Consider the following 20,719-nt stretch of genomic DNA (forward strand, 5'->3'; position numbering starts at 1 on the left):
AAAAGTTGGAGAGATTCTGGGCGGGAGTGTTCGCAGCCCTAGCAAGGATAGTGGGAGAAGAGGTGGAGGGGAATAAAGTTGTACCAACTGTATAGTTGATTGTTGGCAAGCATGGTTCCCGGGATGTTTGTGTTGTAATTTTTTTGAGACTCGTTTGCAATAAAATACATTTTAAAAGAAATGTGCCGCTCACTGTGATCAATGCTGTGGAAATCTCTTAGTGAGTTAATTGGCTACAAACATCTTCTAACAGAAAACCAATAGGAGAGTACAAAGAAAGCTCACAAATGACAAAAGAGTTTCTGCTAATGCAAGTTCAGACTAAGGTGGCATTTATTTATTTATTAATATTTCCTACATTACAATGCCTGGAGAGGTAGTGGTGTTATGGTAAAGTCACTGGACGAGTAATGCAGAGACGCAGGTTAATGGGACACGTGTTCAAATCTGCATAGCAGCTGGTGGAATTTAAATTCAATCAATAAAACCTGGAATTGAAAACTAGTCTGTCATGGGCGAGGCTTTTCAAAACCCCAAAATGTATCATGGAGTTGAACCAACCCTTTAATGGATTTGTTGCTTTTCCGAGCACACGGCTTTTTCCCTAGGTGTGGGATTAAATAAACATTGGATCTCTTAACACCCCTTACTTCAAAGATAACTCAGAAAATATTGCAACAGTAAATAATTCCTTAAAATGTTCCTTCAAACTTCCAAGAGACTTAACACCTTTAAACAGTATCACATCAGGTTAAAGGATATATATATTTTCTGTAGAATAGCAGAGACTGTCGCAAAGTGGCTTTCTACTTTTAAACTGCTCTCAGCAAAACCAGCCAGGCACTTTGTAGTTGCTCTCAGCAAAACCAAACTGCAAACTTGCAGCTCTCTGGAAACAGACAGACACAGCTTTTAAAACTGAAACTAAAAACCTGCAAAATGGCTGACCTAAATCTGAGCTCCACCCACTCTATGACATCACTGTTTTCTTAAAGGTACATTGCTTAAACATCCAGTTCTTAAAGGCACTCTCGCATGATAAGTCTGAGGAAATGGTGACCTTGGTACTGTAATTGATTGTTGTAAAAACCCATCTGGTTCAATCATGGCCTTGAGGGAAGGAAATCTACTGTCTTTATCTGGTCTGACCTATTTGTAACTCCACACACACAGCAATGTGGTTGACTCCTAACTGCTTTCTGGAATGGCTGAGCAAGCCACTCAGTTCTAGGGCAATTAGGGACAGTCAATAAATGCCTGATTCACCAGCAACACCCACATCATATGAAAGAATAAATAATAAAAAAGAAACCGTAACTACACCTCAAAAATTAATTTGTTGGTTGCAATGTTCTCAGATGTCTGGCGGCCAAAAAAAGAGCTCTATAAATATTTCTTTTCATCTTTGTTGAGTGAATGAGAGGTGGCAGTGGAAATGGCCAATTAAAGTCTGCTTTCCGGTCACAGACTGCTCTACAGGGTTTCTGCAGGAAACCTCACAGCTGATTCCTTTACAGGAAGTCTGCTGTCAATGAGGGGAAATTGCATCATCAGCACCTCCAACTTGAGGAAGGTGGCAGCTGGGATAGCTTCATTAAATTCGAAAGTAGCCCAGTTTCTGGAGAAAGCTTAACTCCGACCCTTCCAGTTTTTCTGATGTCCTGTAAGAATTGTGTCCTCTTTAGTTAAACAGGAACGCTTTCAGATGAAACTGACAAATGTTATAGAAACAAAGGAAATATATTAAATGGAACAGCAGAATCTAGCTGGGGGTATGGAAGATAGGAGATTGGTTTGCTTTTAGACTTTGCATTTCTCATTCAGTTGGAAGTACAAAAATCACTCAACGCCATGGCATGGATACATCAAACTATCAAAAAAGGGCAGTCTCATGAGGACTGGAATATAAAGGACGGAAGCTCTGCTTCTGTTATGCAGAGTCTTGACCGTGCCCTCTCTGGCTACCACACCTCAGGCAGGATATTGTGGCTTTGGAAGGGGACGCAATACAGATTTACCAAAATTATACTGGGACTGGGACTGAAACGTTAAATTGAGAGGACAGGTTTTTTTTAGCAAGCGGTTTATTTCCTTGAGTTTAGAAGATTGCAGAGTTAGATAATAGAAGATAATAGAGATATTTTAAATGATTAATAGATGCAATAGGGCAAAGAGAAATAAACAATTTCCGGTGGTGGGCGAATACAGAATGAGGGGATAGAATAACAATTTATATTGCACCTTTACCATGGCGGAATGAGTGTGGGTGCTTTACAGAAGCATTATAAAGCAAAGGATGGCAACGAGCAGGCCAGATGACCAAAGGCTTGGTCAATGGAGAGGTTTGAAGGAGGTAGAGAGGTATAATAATCGCTTATTGTCACACGTAGGCTTCAATGAAGTTGCTGTGAAAAGCCCCTAGTCGCCACATTCCGCCGCCTGTTCGGGGAAGCTGGTACGGGAATTGAACCCACGCTGCTGGCATTGTTCTGCATTACAAGTCAGCTGTTTAGCCCACTGTGCTAAACCAGCCCCTTTGGAGAGTGTAGAGAGATGGTGAGGTAGAGAGATAGCGTGATGTAAGGAGGGTGTTCCAGAGCTCGGGGCCTTGATAACTGATGACACGGCCACCAATGGTGGAGCGATTAAAATTGGGGAAATATAAAAGACCAGAATGAAAGGAGCTCAGTTACCTCAAAGGGTTACCAGGCTGGAGGAGATTGGATATTGAGGGGCCAGGGCATGGAAGGATGTAATGATAAGCTTGAGAATTCAAATCCAAGATATTGTTTGACCAGGAGCCAATGCAGGTCAGAGAGTACAGGTAGGATAAGGGAACGGATCTTTATGCGACTTAAGGCATAGGCATTTAGGTTTGGATGATCTCTGGTTTACATAATAGGAAATAATAGTAATAATAGGAAACAAAGAAGTAGCAGACAAACTGAATAGTTACTTTGAATCAGTCTTCACGGTGGAAAACACCAGTGGGATGCCAGAGCTCCAGGAGAACCAGGGGGCAGAGGTGAGTGCGGTGACCATTACTAAGGAGAAGGCTCTGGGGAATCTGAAAGGTCTGAAGGCGGATAAGTCACCTGGACCGGATGGACTACACCCCAGGGTCCTAAACGAGATAGCTGAGGAAATTGTGGAGGCATTGGTGATGATCTTTGAGGAATCACTGGAGGCAGGAAGGGTCCGAGAGGACTGGAAAGTGGCTAATGTAACAACCCTGTTTAATAAGGGAGGGAGGCAGAAGATGGGAAATTATAGGCCGGTTAGCCTGACGTCTGTCATTGGTAAGATTTTAGAGTCTGTTATTAAAGATGAGATTGCAAAGTACTTGGAAGTGCATGGTAAAATAGGACTGAGTCAGCATGGCTTTGTCAAAGGGATGTCGTGTCTGACAAATCTGTTCGAGTCTTTGAGGAAGTTAGACAAAGCAGAACCAGTGAACGTGATTTATTTAGATTCACAGAAGGCCTTTGACAAGGTGCAGCATAGGAGACTGTTAAATAAGTTAAAAGCCTCAGGAGTCTGTGCTGGGACCACAACTTTTCACAATATACATAAATGATCTGGAAGAAGGAATTGAAAGCACTGTTGCTAAGTTTGCGGATGATACAAAGATCTGTAGAGGGACAGATAGTATTGAGGAAGCAGGTGGGCTGCAGAAGGACTTGGACAGGCTAGGAGAGTGAGCAATGAAGTGGCAAATGAAATACAATGGGGAAAAGTATGAGGTTATGCACTTTGGAAGGAGGAATTTAGGCATAGACTATTTTCTAAATGGGGAAATGCTTAGGAAATCAGAAGCACAAAGGGACTTGGGAGTCCTTGTTCACGGTTCCCTTAAGGTTAACGTGCAGGTTCAGTCGGCAGTTAAGAAGGCAAATGCAATGTTAGCATTCATGTCAAGAGGGCTAGAATACAAGACCAGGGATCTACTTCTGAGGCTGTATAAGGCTCTGGTCAGACCCCATTTGAAGGAATGAGAGCAGTTTTGGGCACCACATCTAAGGAAGGATGTGTTGGCCTTGGAAAGGGTCAGAGGAGGTTCCCAAGAATGATCCCGGGAATAGAGAGCTTGTCGTATGAGGAACGGTTGAGGACTCTGGGTCTGTACTCGTTGGAGTTTAGAAGAATGAGGGGGGATCTTATTGAAACTTACAGAATACTGAGAGGCCTGGATAGAGTGGACGTGGAGAGGATGTTTCCACTTGTAGGAAAAAACTAGAACCAGAGGACACCATCTCAGACTAAAGGGACATTTTTCCTTTGAAATTGAGATGAGGAGGAATTTCTTCAGCCAGAGGGTGGTGAATCTGTGGAACTCTTTGCAGCAGAATGTTGTGGAGGCCAAATCACTGAGTGTCTTTAAGAATGAGTTAGATAGGTTCTTGATTAATAAGCGGATTAGGGGTTATGGGGAGAAGGCAGGAGAATGGGGATGAGAAAATATCAGCCTTGATTGAATGGCGGAGCAGACTCGATGGCCTAATTCTGCTACTATGTCTTATGGTCTATGGAAAATAGAATGTGGGAGAGAGGCCAAGTGTGTATCGAATAGTCGAGTCGACAGGCAATGAAGAAATGAATGAGGATTCAGTAGGTGATGAGTAGAGACAGGAGCAAAGTCAGGCACTGTTACGGAGGTGGAACAAAATCTATTAACAAGGTCAGATGCTAATTTCAGGATCAGGGGCGAAATTCTCTGTTATCGGCGCGATGTCCGCCGACCGGCGCCAAAAACGGCGCAAATCCCACCTGCATCACACCGCCCCAAACGTCGCTAAGTCTCCGGCCCGGAATGGGCTAGCAGCGACGTGACGCTATCCGCCCTGGCTGACGTGGTTCACGCCGTGCGGCGTCATACACGCTGCATGGCGTGACGGCTCATAAGACGCGCTGCTTCCCCCACCCGACCAGAAGACCCGACCGGATGGCCGCCCGCCGCTCAGCCCCGAGGTTCCAGTCCCGCGATATTGAGGCGCCCCTGGTTGCAGTGGAGCAGAGGAGGGAGGCCCTGTATCCCGGGCACGGCCGCAGAGTCGCCCCACGCACAGCTGGCATCTGTGGAGGGAGGTGGCAGAGGCTGTCAGCGCTGTGGCCCTGACACCACGGACAGGCACCCAGTGCCACAAGAAGGTGAACGACCTCGTCAGAGCAGCCAGGGTGAGCCGCCCCCCCCCCTGCCCGATATCCATATCCCCCATATCCCCCCTCCCCATATCCCCCCTCCCCCATATCCCCCATATCCCCCTCCCCCATATCCCCCCCCCATATCCCCCATATCTCACCTCCCCCATATCCCTCCTCCCCCATACCCCCCATATCCCCTCTCCCCCATATCACCTGATCACTGCCTGCGTGTCTAACCAGGCATGCTTCATTGTGTATCGCAGGAGCAAATGTCGAAGCACCCATCCCCGCAGATGCAGACCGCCCGCACGATGCCCCTCGGAGACCACTGGAGACGGAGAGACCCGGACCCTCTGGCATGCGACGCCCGCAGGATGCCCCTCGGAGACCACTGGAGACGGAGACACCCGGACCCTCTGGCATGCGACGCCCGCACGATGCCCCTCGGAGACCACGGGAGACGGAGACACCCCCACCCTCTGGCATGCGATGCCCCTCGGAGACCACGGGAGACAGAGAGACCTGGAGCAACGGGGAGACGACGTGCGGGTGCGGGTCTCGTGCGGGTGCGGCGACGCAGGCGTGTGCCACCCAGCGACGAGAGGGGCAGCCACAGGCCCCCGTCACAACCGAGCCATGAAACCACAACCCAGGACACCCCTACCCAGGACACCCCTACCCAGGACACCACTACCCAGGAAACTGAAATACAGGACAGTGACACAGATTGGATGGGCGGAGACGAACCGCCACCCCAAAGTGCCATGGACTCAGAGTCGGACGATGCGCACGACACAACGCCACTGCTGTCACCAACACCCTCCACCATCGCAGAGACGCTTACCTCGGTTGGGCACTTTAGTGATGAGGCGTCTGGTACACTCACTGGTGCGCACAACACAGCCATCCCGGTACAGCAGGTGGAGGTAGGAGCAGCAGAGGGGCCGGGCGGTCGGAGGGCAGCCCGGCGCAAGTGAACATCTGACGGCCAGATGGATCCCGGGTTCCTGCAGTTACCACACCCACCCATTGGTCCGATGCAACCACTGAACCTGAGACGAGCGAAGAGGGTGACAGCCGGCTTGCGGCGGCTGCAGTCGCAGGTGGAGGAGTCCACCCGCGTCCAGGAGCTGGCAGTGGTGCCGGTCATGCGTGCCACCCAGGCCGACACCGCACGGGTGGCGTCCGCAGTGGAGGCAATGGGTGCGACGGTGTCAGACATGGGGAGCGGTTTGCGAGGCCTGGGGCTTTCCGTGCAGGCGGCGTCTGTGGCCCAGGACATGGCTGTCCTCTCACAGGAGGCCATGAGCCAGTGCCAGTGGCAGATGGCAGAGGCGCTCAACGCCATGGCCCAGTCTCAGCAGGCCATGGCCCAGACTTAGCAGGCCATGGCCCAGTCTCAGCAGGCCATGGCCCAGTCTCAGCAGGCCATCGCTGAGGGCATCGGCGCCATTGCCCATGTGCGAGCCGGCGTCGCACTGTCACAGACAGGGTTTGCCAACTCCCTGAGCTCCATGGCTGCAAACCTGCAGATCCTTGTCGATACCAGCACGGGCCTCCAGTACTGGCAGCGCCTCCAGGGGGGGCGTCGGATGGCCAATCCGTTCGCATCCCCCACCCATGTAGAGGCCTGGGGGCCATCGGGCACCCCGAGGGAGGAGGTGGTGCTGGGGCCTCTTCCAGGTCCCATTGTAGGGGAGGTCCCAGAACACCTCAACACCTCGGGCTCCCCCCTTCCGTCCCAGGTGCATCGGGTGGGCAAAGGGCAGGACAGGCTGGCAGCTCGCCATCCCAGTCGCCCGGGCCGCAGCCTGGCCCATCTAGGCCAGGACGCCCCAGGAAACGGCCGCCAAAGGGATCCCGTGTCAGAGGGCAGGAATCACAGGAGTCCACCTCCAGTTCTGCTGTACCGTCTGGGGAACCACCTAGGCGTAGTCAAAGGGCCTGTACGGCCAAACAATTAGACACTGAGTAAGTTGGCACAGGTGCAGGGCACAGATGAGTTTTAGGGGCTAGGGCACGTGCATGAAATCCTTTAGTTATTAAAGTCAATGTTACACCTACAGAAGCTGCCTTTGTGCTCTGTCCAAAGCGTGCGGGGGTGTCATGTACGTTGAGCGCAAGTGTGTGTGTGCGGGGTGGTCTTACCTCAGCCCCAGGTGAGTCTTCCCCCTTCCCCCTGGGCCGCCATCAACATTCCCCCGGGCAGAGGACGGGACCGTGCGCTACAGTGTCACAGCCGCATGCAGGGATGGTCCGGGTGGATGGTGGTACTGTGGCCCTGGGTCAGACATAGTCCAACGATGTGGAGCCAGGAGCTCATCGCAGGGTGGGTTGTCATCATCCTCCATGGCCTGCAATAGACACGCGTCCACCGGCAACTGTGTGAGCCCGGCCGTTGTGCCGCAGGTGGATCAGCAATGGGGGGGGTGGTGTGCATGCGGGTGGGGTGGGTGGGGTTGGGGAGGGGGGTGAGGGTGCTGGGTGGGTGGATCGGTGGGGGGTGTGGGTGGTCGGGTGTTGCCATGGTCTGCGGTCTGTGGCCATACTACTCGATTCCCACGCCCATCTAGTCAGTGAAGCGGGCGTCTATCAGCCTGTCCCGTGCCCGCTGGCCCAGCCGGTAACGGTGGACAGCCACCCGCCCGTGTCTAGTCCGTCTGCCCTGACCATTGCCCCCATCCCCCTCATCTGGGTAGGACTGCGCCTCTTCCTGCTGCTCCTCCACTCCGCCCTCCACTGCCTGCGGCACATTGCCCCTCTGCTGGGCTATATTGTGCAGGAGGCAGCACACCACAATGATGCGGCCGACCCTATCTGACCGATACTGGAGGGCCCCCAGAGAGGTCCAGGCACCTGAAACGCATCTTCAGCACGCCAAAGCACCTCTCGATCACTCCCCTTGTCGCTACATGGGCATCATTGTAGCGGTTCTCTGCCTCATTGCGTGGCCTCCGTATAGGCGTCATCAGCCACGATCGCAATGGGTAGGCCCTGTCGCCCAGCAACCAGCCCCTCAGCCGGGGTTGGCGTCCCTCGTACATGCCGGGGATGTATGACCGTGACAACACGTATGAGTCGTGTACACTGCCCGGGTAACGGGCGCAGACGTGCAGGATCATCATGCGGTGGTCGCAGACCACCTGTATGTTCATCGAATAGGTCCCCTTCCTATTGGTGAACACGGCCCTGTTATCCGCAGGTGGCCGCACGGCGACGTGCATCCCATCAATCACGCCCTGGACCATGGGGAACCCGGTCACGGCAGAGAAGCCCACGGACGGGCACCTTGGCTGGCCCGGTCCACAGGGAAGCGGATGGATGTAGCGGTGCGCAATGGCATATAGGGCGTCTGTCACTGCCCGGATGCACCGATGCACCGATGTCTGCGATATGCCAGACAGATCCCCACTCGGTGCCTGGAATGACCCCGTTGCATAAAGGTTCAGGGCCACCGTAACCTTGACGGACACGGGGAGAGGGTGTCCCCCGCCATTGCCACGCGGTGACAGATGTGCCAGCAGGTGGCAGATGTGTGCCACGGTTTCCCGGCTCATCTGGAGTCTCCTCCTGCATTCCCGGTCCGTGAGGTCGTGGTATGACTGCCGGGGCCGGTACACACGGGGCGTCCTCGGGTGCCTCCGTTGCCGTGGGGCCACGACGTCCTCCTCCCCCTCCTCGTCCTGTCGGTCAGGTGTCCCTCCAGCCTGGTCGGTTGCCGCCTGTCCCTCTGCGGCAGCCTGCGCCGCCTCTCTGGCACACTCCTCATCCTCCTCCTCATCCAGGGCAACATGGACATTAGCGGCTGCCGCCACGGCGGCCAACATCGCTGGCTGACTGGAAAACATGATGGCCTGTGGGTGGTGGTGGGGGGGGGTCATGTCATCATTGCCCATACCCCCTCCTTCCCCCAGCCAGGTGGCATGGACCGCATGGGTCCGACTGTTGGAGGCTGGCACCTGGCCAGGTGGACCAACTCACTTGCCCTCACACTCCGGCTCCCCGGCACGGACCCCACCCCCCTCCCTCCGTCCCCCTCCCCGGCACGGACCCTGTCCCCTGTCTCCCTCCCCGGCACGGACCCCGTCCCCCGTCCCCCTCCCCGGCACGGACCCCGTCCCCCGTCCCATTCCCCGGCACGGACCCCGTCCCCCGTCCCCCTCCCCGGCACAGACCCCGTCCCCCGTCCCCCATCCCCCTCTCCGGCACGGACCCCCCCCCCCCCCCCCCAGTCCGCCTCCCCGGCACGGACCCCGTCCCCCGTCCCCGGAATGGACCCCGTCCCCCTTCCCGGCACGGACCCCGTCCCCCGTCCCCCGTCCCCCTCCCCGGCACGGACCCCGTCCCCCGTTCCCCTCCCCGGCACGGACCCAGTCCCCCATCCCCCTCCCCGGCACGGCCCCCCCCCCTCCCCGGCACGGACCCCGTCCCCCTCCCCGGCACGGACCCCCCCCGTCCCCCTCCCCGGTACAGACCCGTCCCCCTCCCCGGCACAGACCCCCCCCCGTACCCCACCCCGGCACGGATCCCGTCCCCCGGCACGGACCCCCCCGTCCCCCTCCCCAGCACGGACCCCGTCCCCCGTCCCCCTCCCCGGCACGGACCCCATCCCCGGTCCCCCTCCCCGGCATGGACCCCCCCCCCTCCCCGGCATGGACCCCGTCCCCCTCCCCGGCACGGACCCCCCCCCCGTCCCCCTCCCCGGCACGGACCCCCCCATCCCCCTCCCTGGCACGGACCCCCCGTCACCCCGTCCCCCTCCCTGGCAGTCATCCTCCCGTCCCCGGCACTCACCCCCCTCCCGGCACTCCCCCGGAGCCCAGCCCACTCTAACCACCCCCCCTGTCGCGCACACACACACACACACAACCCTACACACACCTCTCCCCCACACATACAGACTGCGGCCACGCCATCGCCTCTCCAGCGGCCAACCCCCCAGGCCGTCACCCGCCTCCACGCTGGTCGGCGTCAACCTTGAGCACTGGTTGACGCCGATTGAAAGGTGTTTTGATTTGCGTCACGTCGGCGGGACTTCGGCCCATCCGGACGGGAGAATATCGGCAGCCCCGAAATCCATTGCCTCGCGCCCACCCGTGCTATTCTCCGAGGCGTGCAGCGCGATTGACGCCCCGCCGACTTTTCTCCCTTCGGAGAATTCGGCAGGCGGCGGGGGCGGAATTCATGACGGCCCACGGCGATTCTCCGACCCGCTGGGGGGTCGGAGAATCTCGCCCCAGATGTAACACCAAGGTTGTGAACAGACTGGTTTAATTGCAGACTGTTGTTAGGGAGAAGGATGGAGTCAGTACCAGGAAATGGAGTCTGGAGTGGGACTGAAAACAATGGCTTTAGTCCCAATATTTAATTGGAGTAGATTCCTACTCCTCCAGTACTGGGTGTCGGATAAACAGTCTGATAATTTAGCAACGGCGGAGGAGTGAAGAGGGGTGGTGCTGAGCTAGAGCTGGGTGGGTGTTGTCAGCGTACGTGTGAAAATCAACACCGTGCTTTCGGATGATCCCGCTGAGCAGCACATAGACAGGAAATGGAAAGGGTCAAGGATCAATTCTTGGGAGACACCAGAGTTAACAGTGTGAGAGCAGGAAAAGGAGCTGTTAGTGATTCTCTGGTTAGGCTTATGTGGATAAAAGTGGAACTAGCAGACAAAGTCCCACTCAGTTGGATGACAGTGAAGAGGCTTTGGAGGAAGATGGTGTGAGTGATCACGTCAGAGACTACAGACAGGTTAAGAACAAGGAGGGCAAATTTACCTTTATCAAACTCACATAAGTCACAAATTACATCTTACAATTTGAGTTTTGATACTGGGACAATAGGAGCATTTGAGAATGAGACTGATAGGTTATCAAGTAACAGATCAAGGAAATTGTTGCTAAGGTGAGTAAATGGGGTTGTGGTACCTTTCAGCCGCAATCTAATTGATACTAATTAGATCAGCCTGACCTGCTACCTGTAAATGAAACCAACCTAACAATTTGCACCTGGCCTTGACGTCGGAGTGTTTCAATGAGTCTTCAAGAAGTCAGAAAGCCTGATAACGATCAACGTTTAAACAATGAGAAGCCCATGTGGGGGCATGTGAAAGCCACAGGACGGAATTCACCATTCCCCGGCGCCGATTCTGTAATCGGCGATCGGGCGGAGAATCACTTATAACGCCGAAATCGGGGGCGCCGCCTATTTGACTGAGGTTTTGTTTGCTCTGCCCCCTCCGAAATGACATCATCGCGTCGCGCACCGCACGCAGTTGGGATGACCTTAACGCATCACCTGAAGGCCCTCCACGATGCTCTGACCCCGATGGGCCGAGTTGCTGACCGCACGGGAGACGTGTAGTCTCAGTGGTCGGGAACCCGGTGTGGCGGCTGCGGGCTGTGTCCGGCGCCGCCACAGTCGGGCAGAAGACATGCTGCTGGCCGGGGGGGGGGGGCTTCCGCGAGGGCTGGGGGGACTGATGGGGGGTGGCCAGGGAGAACTATCTGGCAGGTCGGGTCCGCGCACGGCTGCCGCCATGTTTTATGGTGCGACCGCTGTAATGGTCACCGAGCGTATGTGCGGCCACGGACCCGGCCATTCTCCAGGCATTTTTATCATGGAAGCCGGGAGTTTTACACAGCACGGGTGCTAGTCCTCACCAGTCGCAGGATCGGTGAGGGGGTGCCGCATGTGTTTTTGACGTAAAACGCCACAGATCCTCCACACTTAGGCTCAAAAATGGTGAATCCAGCCCACAATATACAATTCAAAACAAAAGCGGCGGCGTGGGCCGGTAGTGTTCCCACCGTTGCAACACTGGGATGTTCACTCATAGAATCGGATGTTGGCCAGAACAGGCATAACCAAAGAACTCCTCACCATTTAGACATCTCTGAATATGTCTCAGCTGCAGAATGGCGTTCAATTCTAGACACCACACAAGGCCCTGTTCAGGGTAAGATGTTTAACTGAATATTAATACTTCAGGAAATACAGTCCTTTGTATTTACTTTTACTGTTACTTCCCCAGTCTATAGGAGGATAATTGAAGTCCCCCAGCATCACTACTTGCACCTTGCATAACCGTTCTTTTGTTGTTCCATAATATAACCACATAAAACTTGCAAAACCTTTCTATTACCTTTCTATTACCACCATATCCCCATTTATTTATCCATTCCCAAGCTTTCCTAAACAAATTGTCACCAGGAACATGAATGGGATTCTCCGGTCCCCCAACCATGGGGGCGATTCACTGAGCCCGCACCGGGCCGCAGCCGCGCCATGATGCCCCGACGCCGGCACGAGTTTTTCCGAGGTGCGGAGAATCGGCACCATTTGCGCCGGCACGTTTGGCGCGACGCTGGCCGCGGGCCGCTGGAATTGGTGTGCCCACCGATTCTCCGGCCCGGATGGGCTGAGCGGCCGCTCCGATACGATAGAGTCCCGCCGGCGCCGTTCACCCCTGGTCTCTGCCGGCAGGAACTCTGCAGGAATGGTCGGGGGGTGGCCTGTGGGGGGGGGGGCTCCTTCACCGGGGGGGGTCCTCCGATGGGGTATGGCCCGTGATCGGGACCCACCGATCATCGGGCCGGCTTCTTCCCCCTCCGGGCCTACTTTCTGGCGTGGCCGGCCCCTGAACACCGACTCCATCTTGAATCGGGGCCGGCGCGCTAAAGAAGTCCCCCGTGCATGCGCAGGATGGCACGGCCCAACTGCGCATGCGCAGGATTGAGCTGACCCAGCTGCGCATACGCGGGTTGGCGCGGCACCCACTCACCGCCGCGAGAGGAGGCTGGAGCGGCGTGAACCGCTCCAGCGCCTTGCTGGCCCCCTGTGGGGGTCAGAATCGTACGTAACCGCGCCCGGTTCGCGCCATCGTGAAATGCGACGGCGTTCACGACGGTGGAAACTCTTGGGCCCAATATTGGAGAATCGCCCCCCATGTGTTTCTTCCCACCTCGTGTCAATGGAATTTCCCCATTGAAGCCACCCCACATCGCTGGGAAACCCACGGGAAAAAAGAATCGCAATGGCAGGAGAATTCCGGCCTAAGTGTCCAATCTACACTCATCCCTGGAGCATCTCGACAACAATGACTTCTACGTCAGACACTTATTCATTGACTACAGCTCTGCCTTCAACACCATAATCCCAGCCAAGCTCATAGCAAAACTCCAAAACCTAGCACTTGGCTCCTCACTCTGAAACTGGATCCTCGTCTTCCTGACCCGTAGACCACAATCAGTAAGAATAAACAACAACACCTCCTCCACGATTGTCCTCAATACCGGGGCCCCATAAGGCTGCGTACTTTGGTCCCTACTATACTCCCTATACATGTATGACTGTGGCAATATTTGGCTACAACTCCATCTATAAGTTTGCCGATGACATGGCCGTAGTGGGTTGGATCTCGAACAACGATGAGTCAGAGTACAGGAGGGAGATGGAGAACCTAGTGGTGTGGTGTAATGACACCAATCTTTCCCTCAACATCAGCAAAACTAAGGAGCTGGTTATTGACTTCAGGAAATAAAGTATCGTACACACCCCTGTCTGCATCAATGGTGTTGAGGTGGAGCTGGTTGACAGCTTCAAATTCTTAGGAGGACTCGACGATCAAGAAAGCACAACAGCGCCTATACTTCCTCAGGAAACTAAAGAAATTTGGCATGACCACATTGACCTTTATCAATTTTTACAGATGCACCACGGAAAGCATCCTATCAGGCTGCATCACAGCCTGGTATGGTAACAGCTCGGCCCAAGACCGTAGGAAACTATAGAGAATTGTGATCACAGCCCAGTCCTTCAGGCGATCCCTCCTCCCATCCATTGACTCTGCCTTGGGAAAGTCAAAGACCCCTCCCACCAGGGTTATTCTCTCTTCCAACCTCTTTCATCGGCCAGGAGATACAAAAGTCTGAGAACACACACTTAAGAGATTCAAAAACAGCTTCCTATCCATTGCAGGAAGGGTTGGTTTAGCTCAGTCGGCAGATAGCTGGTTTGTGATGCAGAACAAGGCCAGCAGCCCGAGTTCAATTCCCGTACCAGCTTACCCGAACAGGTGCCGGAATGTGGCGACTAGGGGCTTTTCACAGTAACTTCATACTTGTGACAATAAAAGGTTATTATAATAATAATTATTATTATTATGTTTCCAGACTCCTGAATGACCCTCTTATGGACTGAACTGATCTCTCCACATATCTTCTCTACTGAGTAGTACTACACTATGTATGGAACGATCTGTCTGGACTGTAGCAGAACAATACTTTTCACTGTACCTCGGTACACGTGACAATAAATCAAATCCAATCCAATCCTCCCTGATCTCTGTTATTGCCACCATATCAGAGTCCCATGTGGCTACTGTCATGTGAGAGTACCTTTAAGACATGGATGTTTAAGCAATGTACCTTTAAGAAAACAGTGATGTCAGAGAGTGGGTGGGGCTGAGCTCAGGTCAGCCATTTAGCAGTTTAGTTTTGCAGTTTGGAGAAAAAGAGCTTGGGGAGTGTCTGTGTTTGCAGTGAGCTGGATCTCTGCCATAAAAGACCATCTCTGGATCATTTGGGTGATTTAAATTCATAATAGTAAAACCGTTAACCTGATGTGATTTTGTTTAAAGGTGTTAAGTCTCTTGGAAGTTTGAAGGAACATTTTAAGGAATTATTTACTGTTGCAATATTTTCTAAGTTATCTTTGAAGTAAGGGGTGTTAAGAGATCCAATGTTTATTTAAGATGTTAAGTTGAGTTCATGGAATAAACATTGTTTTGTGTTTACAAACCCACGTGTCCATAATTGTAATACTACACCTAGGGAACAAGCCGTGTGCTAGGAAAAGCAACAAATCCATTAAAGGGCGAGGTTGGTTGAACTCCATGATACATTTTGGGGTTCTGAAAACGCCTCGCCCATAACAATTGGGGGCTCCAGGGGGATAAAAGTCTATCTATTGGATTGGCTTTTGTGAACTTAAAGACAGTGAAGGATTGTTGCTTTTCCGGTGTGGTATTTTAGTTTAAGTGGGGAGAGTGTTGTGAACAATGGCTCTTTCAGAGGCTCAGAAGTTTTTGGGGGTGGAGAATGTCACACGTAGTACCTTACAGACAGAAACAAAAAGCAGACTGTTAGATTTGGCAAGAACATTGCAGTTAACATTACCTGACAAAATGCGAAAAGATGAGGTAATTATGGCGGTGGTTAAGCATTTAAAGTTGCCTGAGATAGGCAACTCAGTGTAATTGACTGAGTGTAAATGGCAAAATTCAGTTGCAAATTAAACAAATGGACCATGAGAAAGAATTAAAGCGGCTTGAATACAAGAGTGAGAGACAGGAAAAAGAAAGAGAAAGAGAGAGAGAGGTTGAACTCCATGATACATTTTGGGGTTCTGAAAACGCCTCGCCCATAACACTACCTATACCTGCAGTTCACCAACTTCGCATGCACTGTAAACAAAAGTATTCACATTTTCTGAACTGAGTCTGGGGACACTATAGGATGTGAGTACAAAATGGTCAGGATGGAAAACATAGGTTGTGCCATTCGTGTGGCAAAGCTTTTAAGCAACTTATATTTTAAAAGTTGCATTTACGCCCTGCAAAAAAAACTAATGTGTATATAATAACCACGATACTGCATTCTAAACACATTCAGATATCCTTCACAAATAATGACAGTAACATTGTTCAAGAACATTCACACCCGCTGTCTATATAACCTAATCCGTGTTGGCTTAACTTTGTAGGACAAAATGGTGGACACAACCTGAACTAGCAGGTGCTGGAAGAGCTGTGTGATGTTTTGTGGTACCTTCATATTATTTTATAGACGTCCTGTAACTGCTATAAATGAAAAATACTGACTGGCACATTGAACATAATACCGGTGTTTCTTTTTTTTATTCTCAGTTGGTCATAAATATGAAACAATCTTCTTGACACTGGTCGTTAAAGCAGCAAATTACACTTTGGTGGCAGCACCGTTTTCACTTTACACCAAATCTTGTGTGTTCTCCAAATCATTCAGTTAATGTTGTCGTTTTGACAACCACAGTCGTGATATACCATCTGTTATAGTTCATGGTAATGATAAACACTCCAGATATTTCTCTCTGATACACTGATTATTGTTGTTATTCAGACATTTAGCAGAAAATTCTATCCAAGGCAACTGACATTGTATACTGGGTTCCACCTGATTTATCATAAAATCACAGATTGTTATGGCGCGGAAGGAAGCCAATCAGTCCATCGTGTCTGCACCAGCTCTCTGAATGAGCATTTCACAAAGTGCCATTCCCCCACCTTCTCCCCATAACCCTGCACATTCTTCCTTTTCAGATAACTAGCTATTCCTTTTTTGAATGTCTCATTTAAACCTGCCTCTCCCATACTCGGAGGCAGTGCATTCACATCTAAACTACTCGCTGTGTAAAAAAAAAAAAGGTTTCTCCCCACATCACTTTTGACAATTAACTTAAATTATGCTCTCTCATTCTCGATCCTTCCACCAATGGGAATAGTTTCTTTCTATCTGTATTTGTTTATCAGAAATATTCCAACATTTCAAACGCTAGGGCATTTGAGAATGAGCTTCCTGTACTGGGGACTTTTCTGGAGATTTCCTGACGACACAGTACCTGATCCAGGGATGTTCTTTGAAAATGGGGATATTTGGTCACCTCTACTCCAAACCTATATTGGTTTCCTTTGCCAATTGGCTACTTTCACCTTTCTTCCTCTCCCCAAAGCTGACTCCTTGCCAACATACAGTTCCACTAGCGCTGATCACCTTCGGCACTGAACCCGAGCATCCTTCACTAATCGTACTATGAACAGTGCTGGGCTCTTTGACTACAGAGGCATCACAGCTGAGTCTACTCCCGTTGTCACCCAACAGCGAGTGCTAGACAGATATCACAAGGTGGAACCTGCAGTTTCTCATTGGGCTATGGAGCAAGTTCCAGTACATCAGCTATTAAGAAATAAAAGATAGCAAAACCAGGATTAAGGTGAGATTTTCACCAGGGATAGAAGAGAGTCTACAGTGTTGTATTCTTCAGACAAGTAACTGCAAAGAGTTCCCACATCTGAACCTTCAATGAAGGAAAGTCCAAGAGGATCTAATTGATATTTACAGATTATGAAATGTTCATTGTAGTAAAGAGCTCCAATCCCAGCAGACAAAAGTTATAATGTGGAAATGAGTCTTGGCGAGGAACGTCCTCCAATAAGTCAATGAGTTATCAAGCAAGATAACAAGGAAAACCAGTGAAGCCAACCATGAAAAGACACCCGAGATATGAGGAGATGTGGTTCTCTGAAATAAAACCATCTTTAATGGCCTGTTACTGTACTAATTTTTATCATCTTATTGCTAAGCAGTGTCAATGGGGAAATAAGTTGAAATTCTCATGCTGAGACCTCCCTCCAACCCTGGCCTGATTCCAGGTAGACCTCCTGAAAACGGATGCAAACGTCATTACCTTTGATCTGTGAATCTCTCCATCATCATCCTTTCCACCTACGCCGAGGATTTTCCTGGTTTTCAGCCGGCTCACCAGGTCACTTTGACTGTGTTTCTTTATCAGCGGAGGTTGCTGTTTGGCAGCCATGTTCCCAGCGAGAGCCAGACCTGATCATACACTGAAACTGAGAAAAGGAAGAAGTCAGCAGATGGATTCGCACAGACTTGTCAGAGGTACATTATGAATCCTGCAATAACCGTGTACCAGGCCAACCAATCAAACACATGCTTAGTTATTAGGCATGGTTCAGTTGGTAGCACCCTTGCTTTTAAGTTCAAGGCACACTCCAGGGTCTGAGTACAAAATGAAGGGTGCGATTCACCCACAAAAGTGCCATTTTGGGCAAATTTGGCGGCATGTTTTCCATTGGCTTTTTGGGTGAGATCCACACCGGTATTCACCCATACATTTTTGGGGCTTGGGAAGATTCTCCCTGGTCTAGCTCACACTTAAGACGGGATTTAATGTGAAAAAAACAAAGCCCCGTTTTGGGCGCATTTAGTGGGGTATTTCTTGGCACTGCAGCGCCTAGAACGACCCCACTATCAAACGAGACTCTGGTTTTTTTGGGCCTTGGCGAGGAACGACCCGCCGAGGCTGCACTTAACTTCCTTTCCTCAGCTCATCAGAGATTGGGGCACAATTTTTAAATGCCTCCCCAATCTACCTAATATCTGGACCCCTCCACATCAGCCTCCAAACCTGCCCAATGCACCCCAGGCCCAATCCCTGGCAGTGTCAACCTGCCAGTCAGGCACCTTGGCACTGCCAGCCTGGAAGCCTGACAGTGCCTCTGCCAGCCTGGCAGTGTCACCTTCGCACCCTGGCAGTGCCAGCGTTGCACTGCCAGGGTGCTTGGTTGGCACTCCCGTGGTGCCTGAGTGGCAGTGTCAGGGTACCATCCTGTCCAGGGTCTGACCATTCGGAGGCTTCCGATGACCAGGGAGATCCCCACCCCCAGGTGTTATTATGCCTAGTCTACGTTTGTGTGGACCAGTGCTAAAGAGCGCCATGATGATTTACCTGGCATGGGTGTTCGATCCCAGGCCTTCGGAGAATCTGACTCCGACATATTTAAGTGAGCCTAACTGCTCATTTAAATATGCAAATCTGTATCAGTGAGGATGAGATTCAAGTCACGACATCTCGTAATCTCGTGAGGTCTCCCCAGCATTGCAAATCTTGCAAGAGGCCTCTCGTGAGACTTAAGGCCTCATCGCTTCTAAAGATGAGCGCGATGGACTGTTCGATCAGGCCCTTAGAAAAGTTTTCGGAAATATTTTCAACAGTGGGGAACTAAACTCGCTGGCCAGATTGGCTCCTCAGAGATCTTGGTATCGTTTTCAAGGGTGCCCGATTTCTAATTGAGCTTAAGGGTGCCTCACAACCCTCTCATGGACAATAACACCCCCAGCAGACATGGCCATCAATCCCTGCATCACCGCCTCCCCTCAAGTGGGCACACCCTGCTATGGGGAGGCTGAGGGCCCCTGAACTTTAGAATCCTTCCCCTTTCAGTTCGCTGCCTTTTAAGACACCCCTTTTACGACACCTTCCCCTTCACCTCCCAACCCTTCATACCCTTGCATTCCCCCCCTTGGGTTTGGCCCTCCTCAGGCCCTGACCCTTAGCAGTGTCAACCTGGCAATTTGGTACCCTGGCACTGCCAGACTGACACCTGGGCAGTGCCTGACACCTTAGTAGTGTCAATTTGGTACTGCCAGGGGGCCAGGGGCATGCCAGGATACTTCCCTGCCATGTCCCTGACCACCTGAAGGGCTCCAGTGGCCTCCGTGAGCCCCAGAGTGGCTATCACATCTGGTCTCCGCTTGTGGAAACCAGAACACACCGGCACCCAGATGAGGCCTCGGCGTAGTAGTCGGTGGCTTCCAGGAGCTGGGAGAATGCGGCCTCAAATAGGCTGCGCATATATAAATGAGCTGAATGGCCAATTTAAATATAATTATCTGGGCCATGCCCAGCGAGGGCATGATCCAGATCGCACTGGGCATCGCACGTCAAGGGACTTGCGCACTGTTTTACGCCTGGCAAAAAGCCCAAATTGGACCTCTCCTGCGATGCACCTGGCATAATGAGATTGTCGCGGTGGGAAAATCACGCCACAACGCTAACATCCTAGGACCATGCTGAGGGAGTGTTGCACTGTCAGGGGTGCCATTTCCGTATGAGATATTGAACCGAGGCCACATTTCCTTGCTCGCGTGTATGCAATGGATCCACTGTCCACTGGTGCATCCCATGGGGAAGAGCAGAGGAGTTATCCCTGGTGTCCTGGCTAATATTTACTCCTCAATCAACATCACAACAAACGGATTATCTGCTTGGTCACTATCACACTGCTGCTTGTGGAAGTTTGCTGCTGGGCTGTTGTGTTTCCTACATTACAATAGTGACTAGAATTCAGGAATGTATTTAATTGTCTGCAAAGTACTTTAAGACATCCAGTGATCCTGAAAAGTACTTTATAAATGCAAGCCTTTCCCCTTCTTCCATTAGATAACCAAGTCATTATCACATTACTATTTGCAGGGAGATGGTGCAATACTGGTACTGCCAGTAGACTAGTAATCTGGAGAGCCAGGCTAATACTCGAGGGGACATGAATTCAAATCCCAGCATGGCTGCTGGTGGAGTTGGAATTCAGTTAATAAATCTAGAATTGTAAGCTAGTCCCGATAATGTCCATGAAACCATAATTTGTTTTGTCATAAAAACCTATCTGGTTCACTAATGTCCTTCAGGGAAGGAAATCTGCTGTCCTTACTTGGTCTGGCCTACAAGGGACTCCAGGCTGACAGCAATGTGGCTGACTCTTAAACACTCTCATAAATGTTCTCGACAGCCACTCAGTTCAAGGGCAATTAGATTTGGGCAACAAATGTTGACCCATGAAAGAGTAAAGTTTGCTGTTCACAAATTGACTGATTCATTTCCGACATTACTACACTTCAAAAACACTTCCTTGGTTGGAGTTTGCTTTCTCTTTACAATGATGACTATTTTGAGCAAGATG

At 51.5% G+C, this 20,719-nt stretch overlaps 1 protein-coding gene across 3 annotated transcripts in view; it reads right to left on the reverse strand.

The window, feature by feature from the left end:
• LOC140430963 (tumor protein p53-inducible protein 11-like) overlaps positions 1-20,719 on the reverse strand; it is a 235,251-nt gene that overhangs the window by 104,686 nt on the left and 109,846 nt on the right. For 2 of the 3 annotated variants that reach the window (XM_072518811.1, XM_072518812.1), the window contains exon 2: positions 17,644-17,809. In XM_072518811.1, coding sequence (XP_072374912.1) covers positions 17,644-17,772 — 129 coding nt within the window. In that variant the 5' untranslated portion in view covers positions 17,773-17,809. Of the gene's footprint in view, positions 1-17,643; positions 17,810-20,719 lie in introns of those variants that run through there. The other variant, XM_072518809.1, reaches the window with a different exon arrangement.

The sequence above is a fragment of the Scyliorhinus torazame genome, chromosome 10, assembly GCF_047496885.1.
Source record: "Scyliorhinus torazame isolate Kashiwa2021f chromosome 10, sScyTor2.1, whole genome shotgun sequence".
In the NCBI taxonomy this organism is placed as follows: Eukaryota; Metazoa; Chordata; class Chondrichthyes; order Carcharhiniformes; family Scyliorhinidae; genus Scyliorhinus; species Scyliorhinus torazame.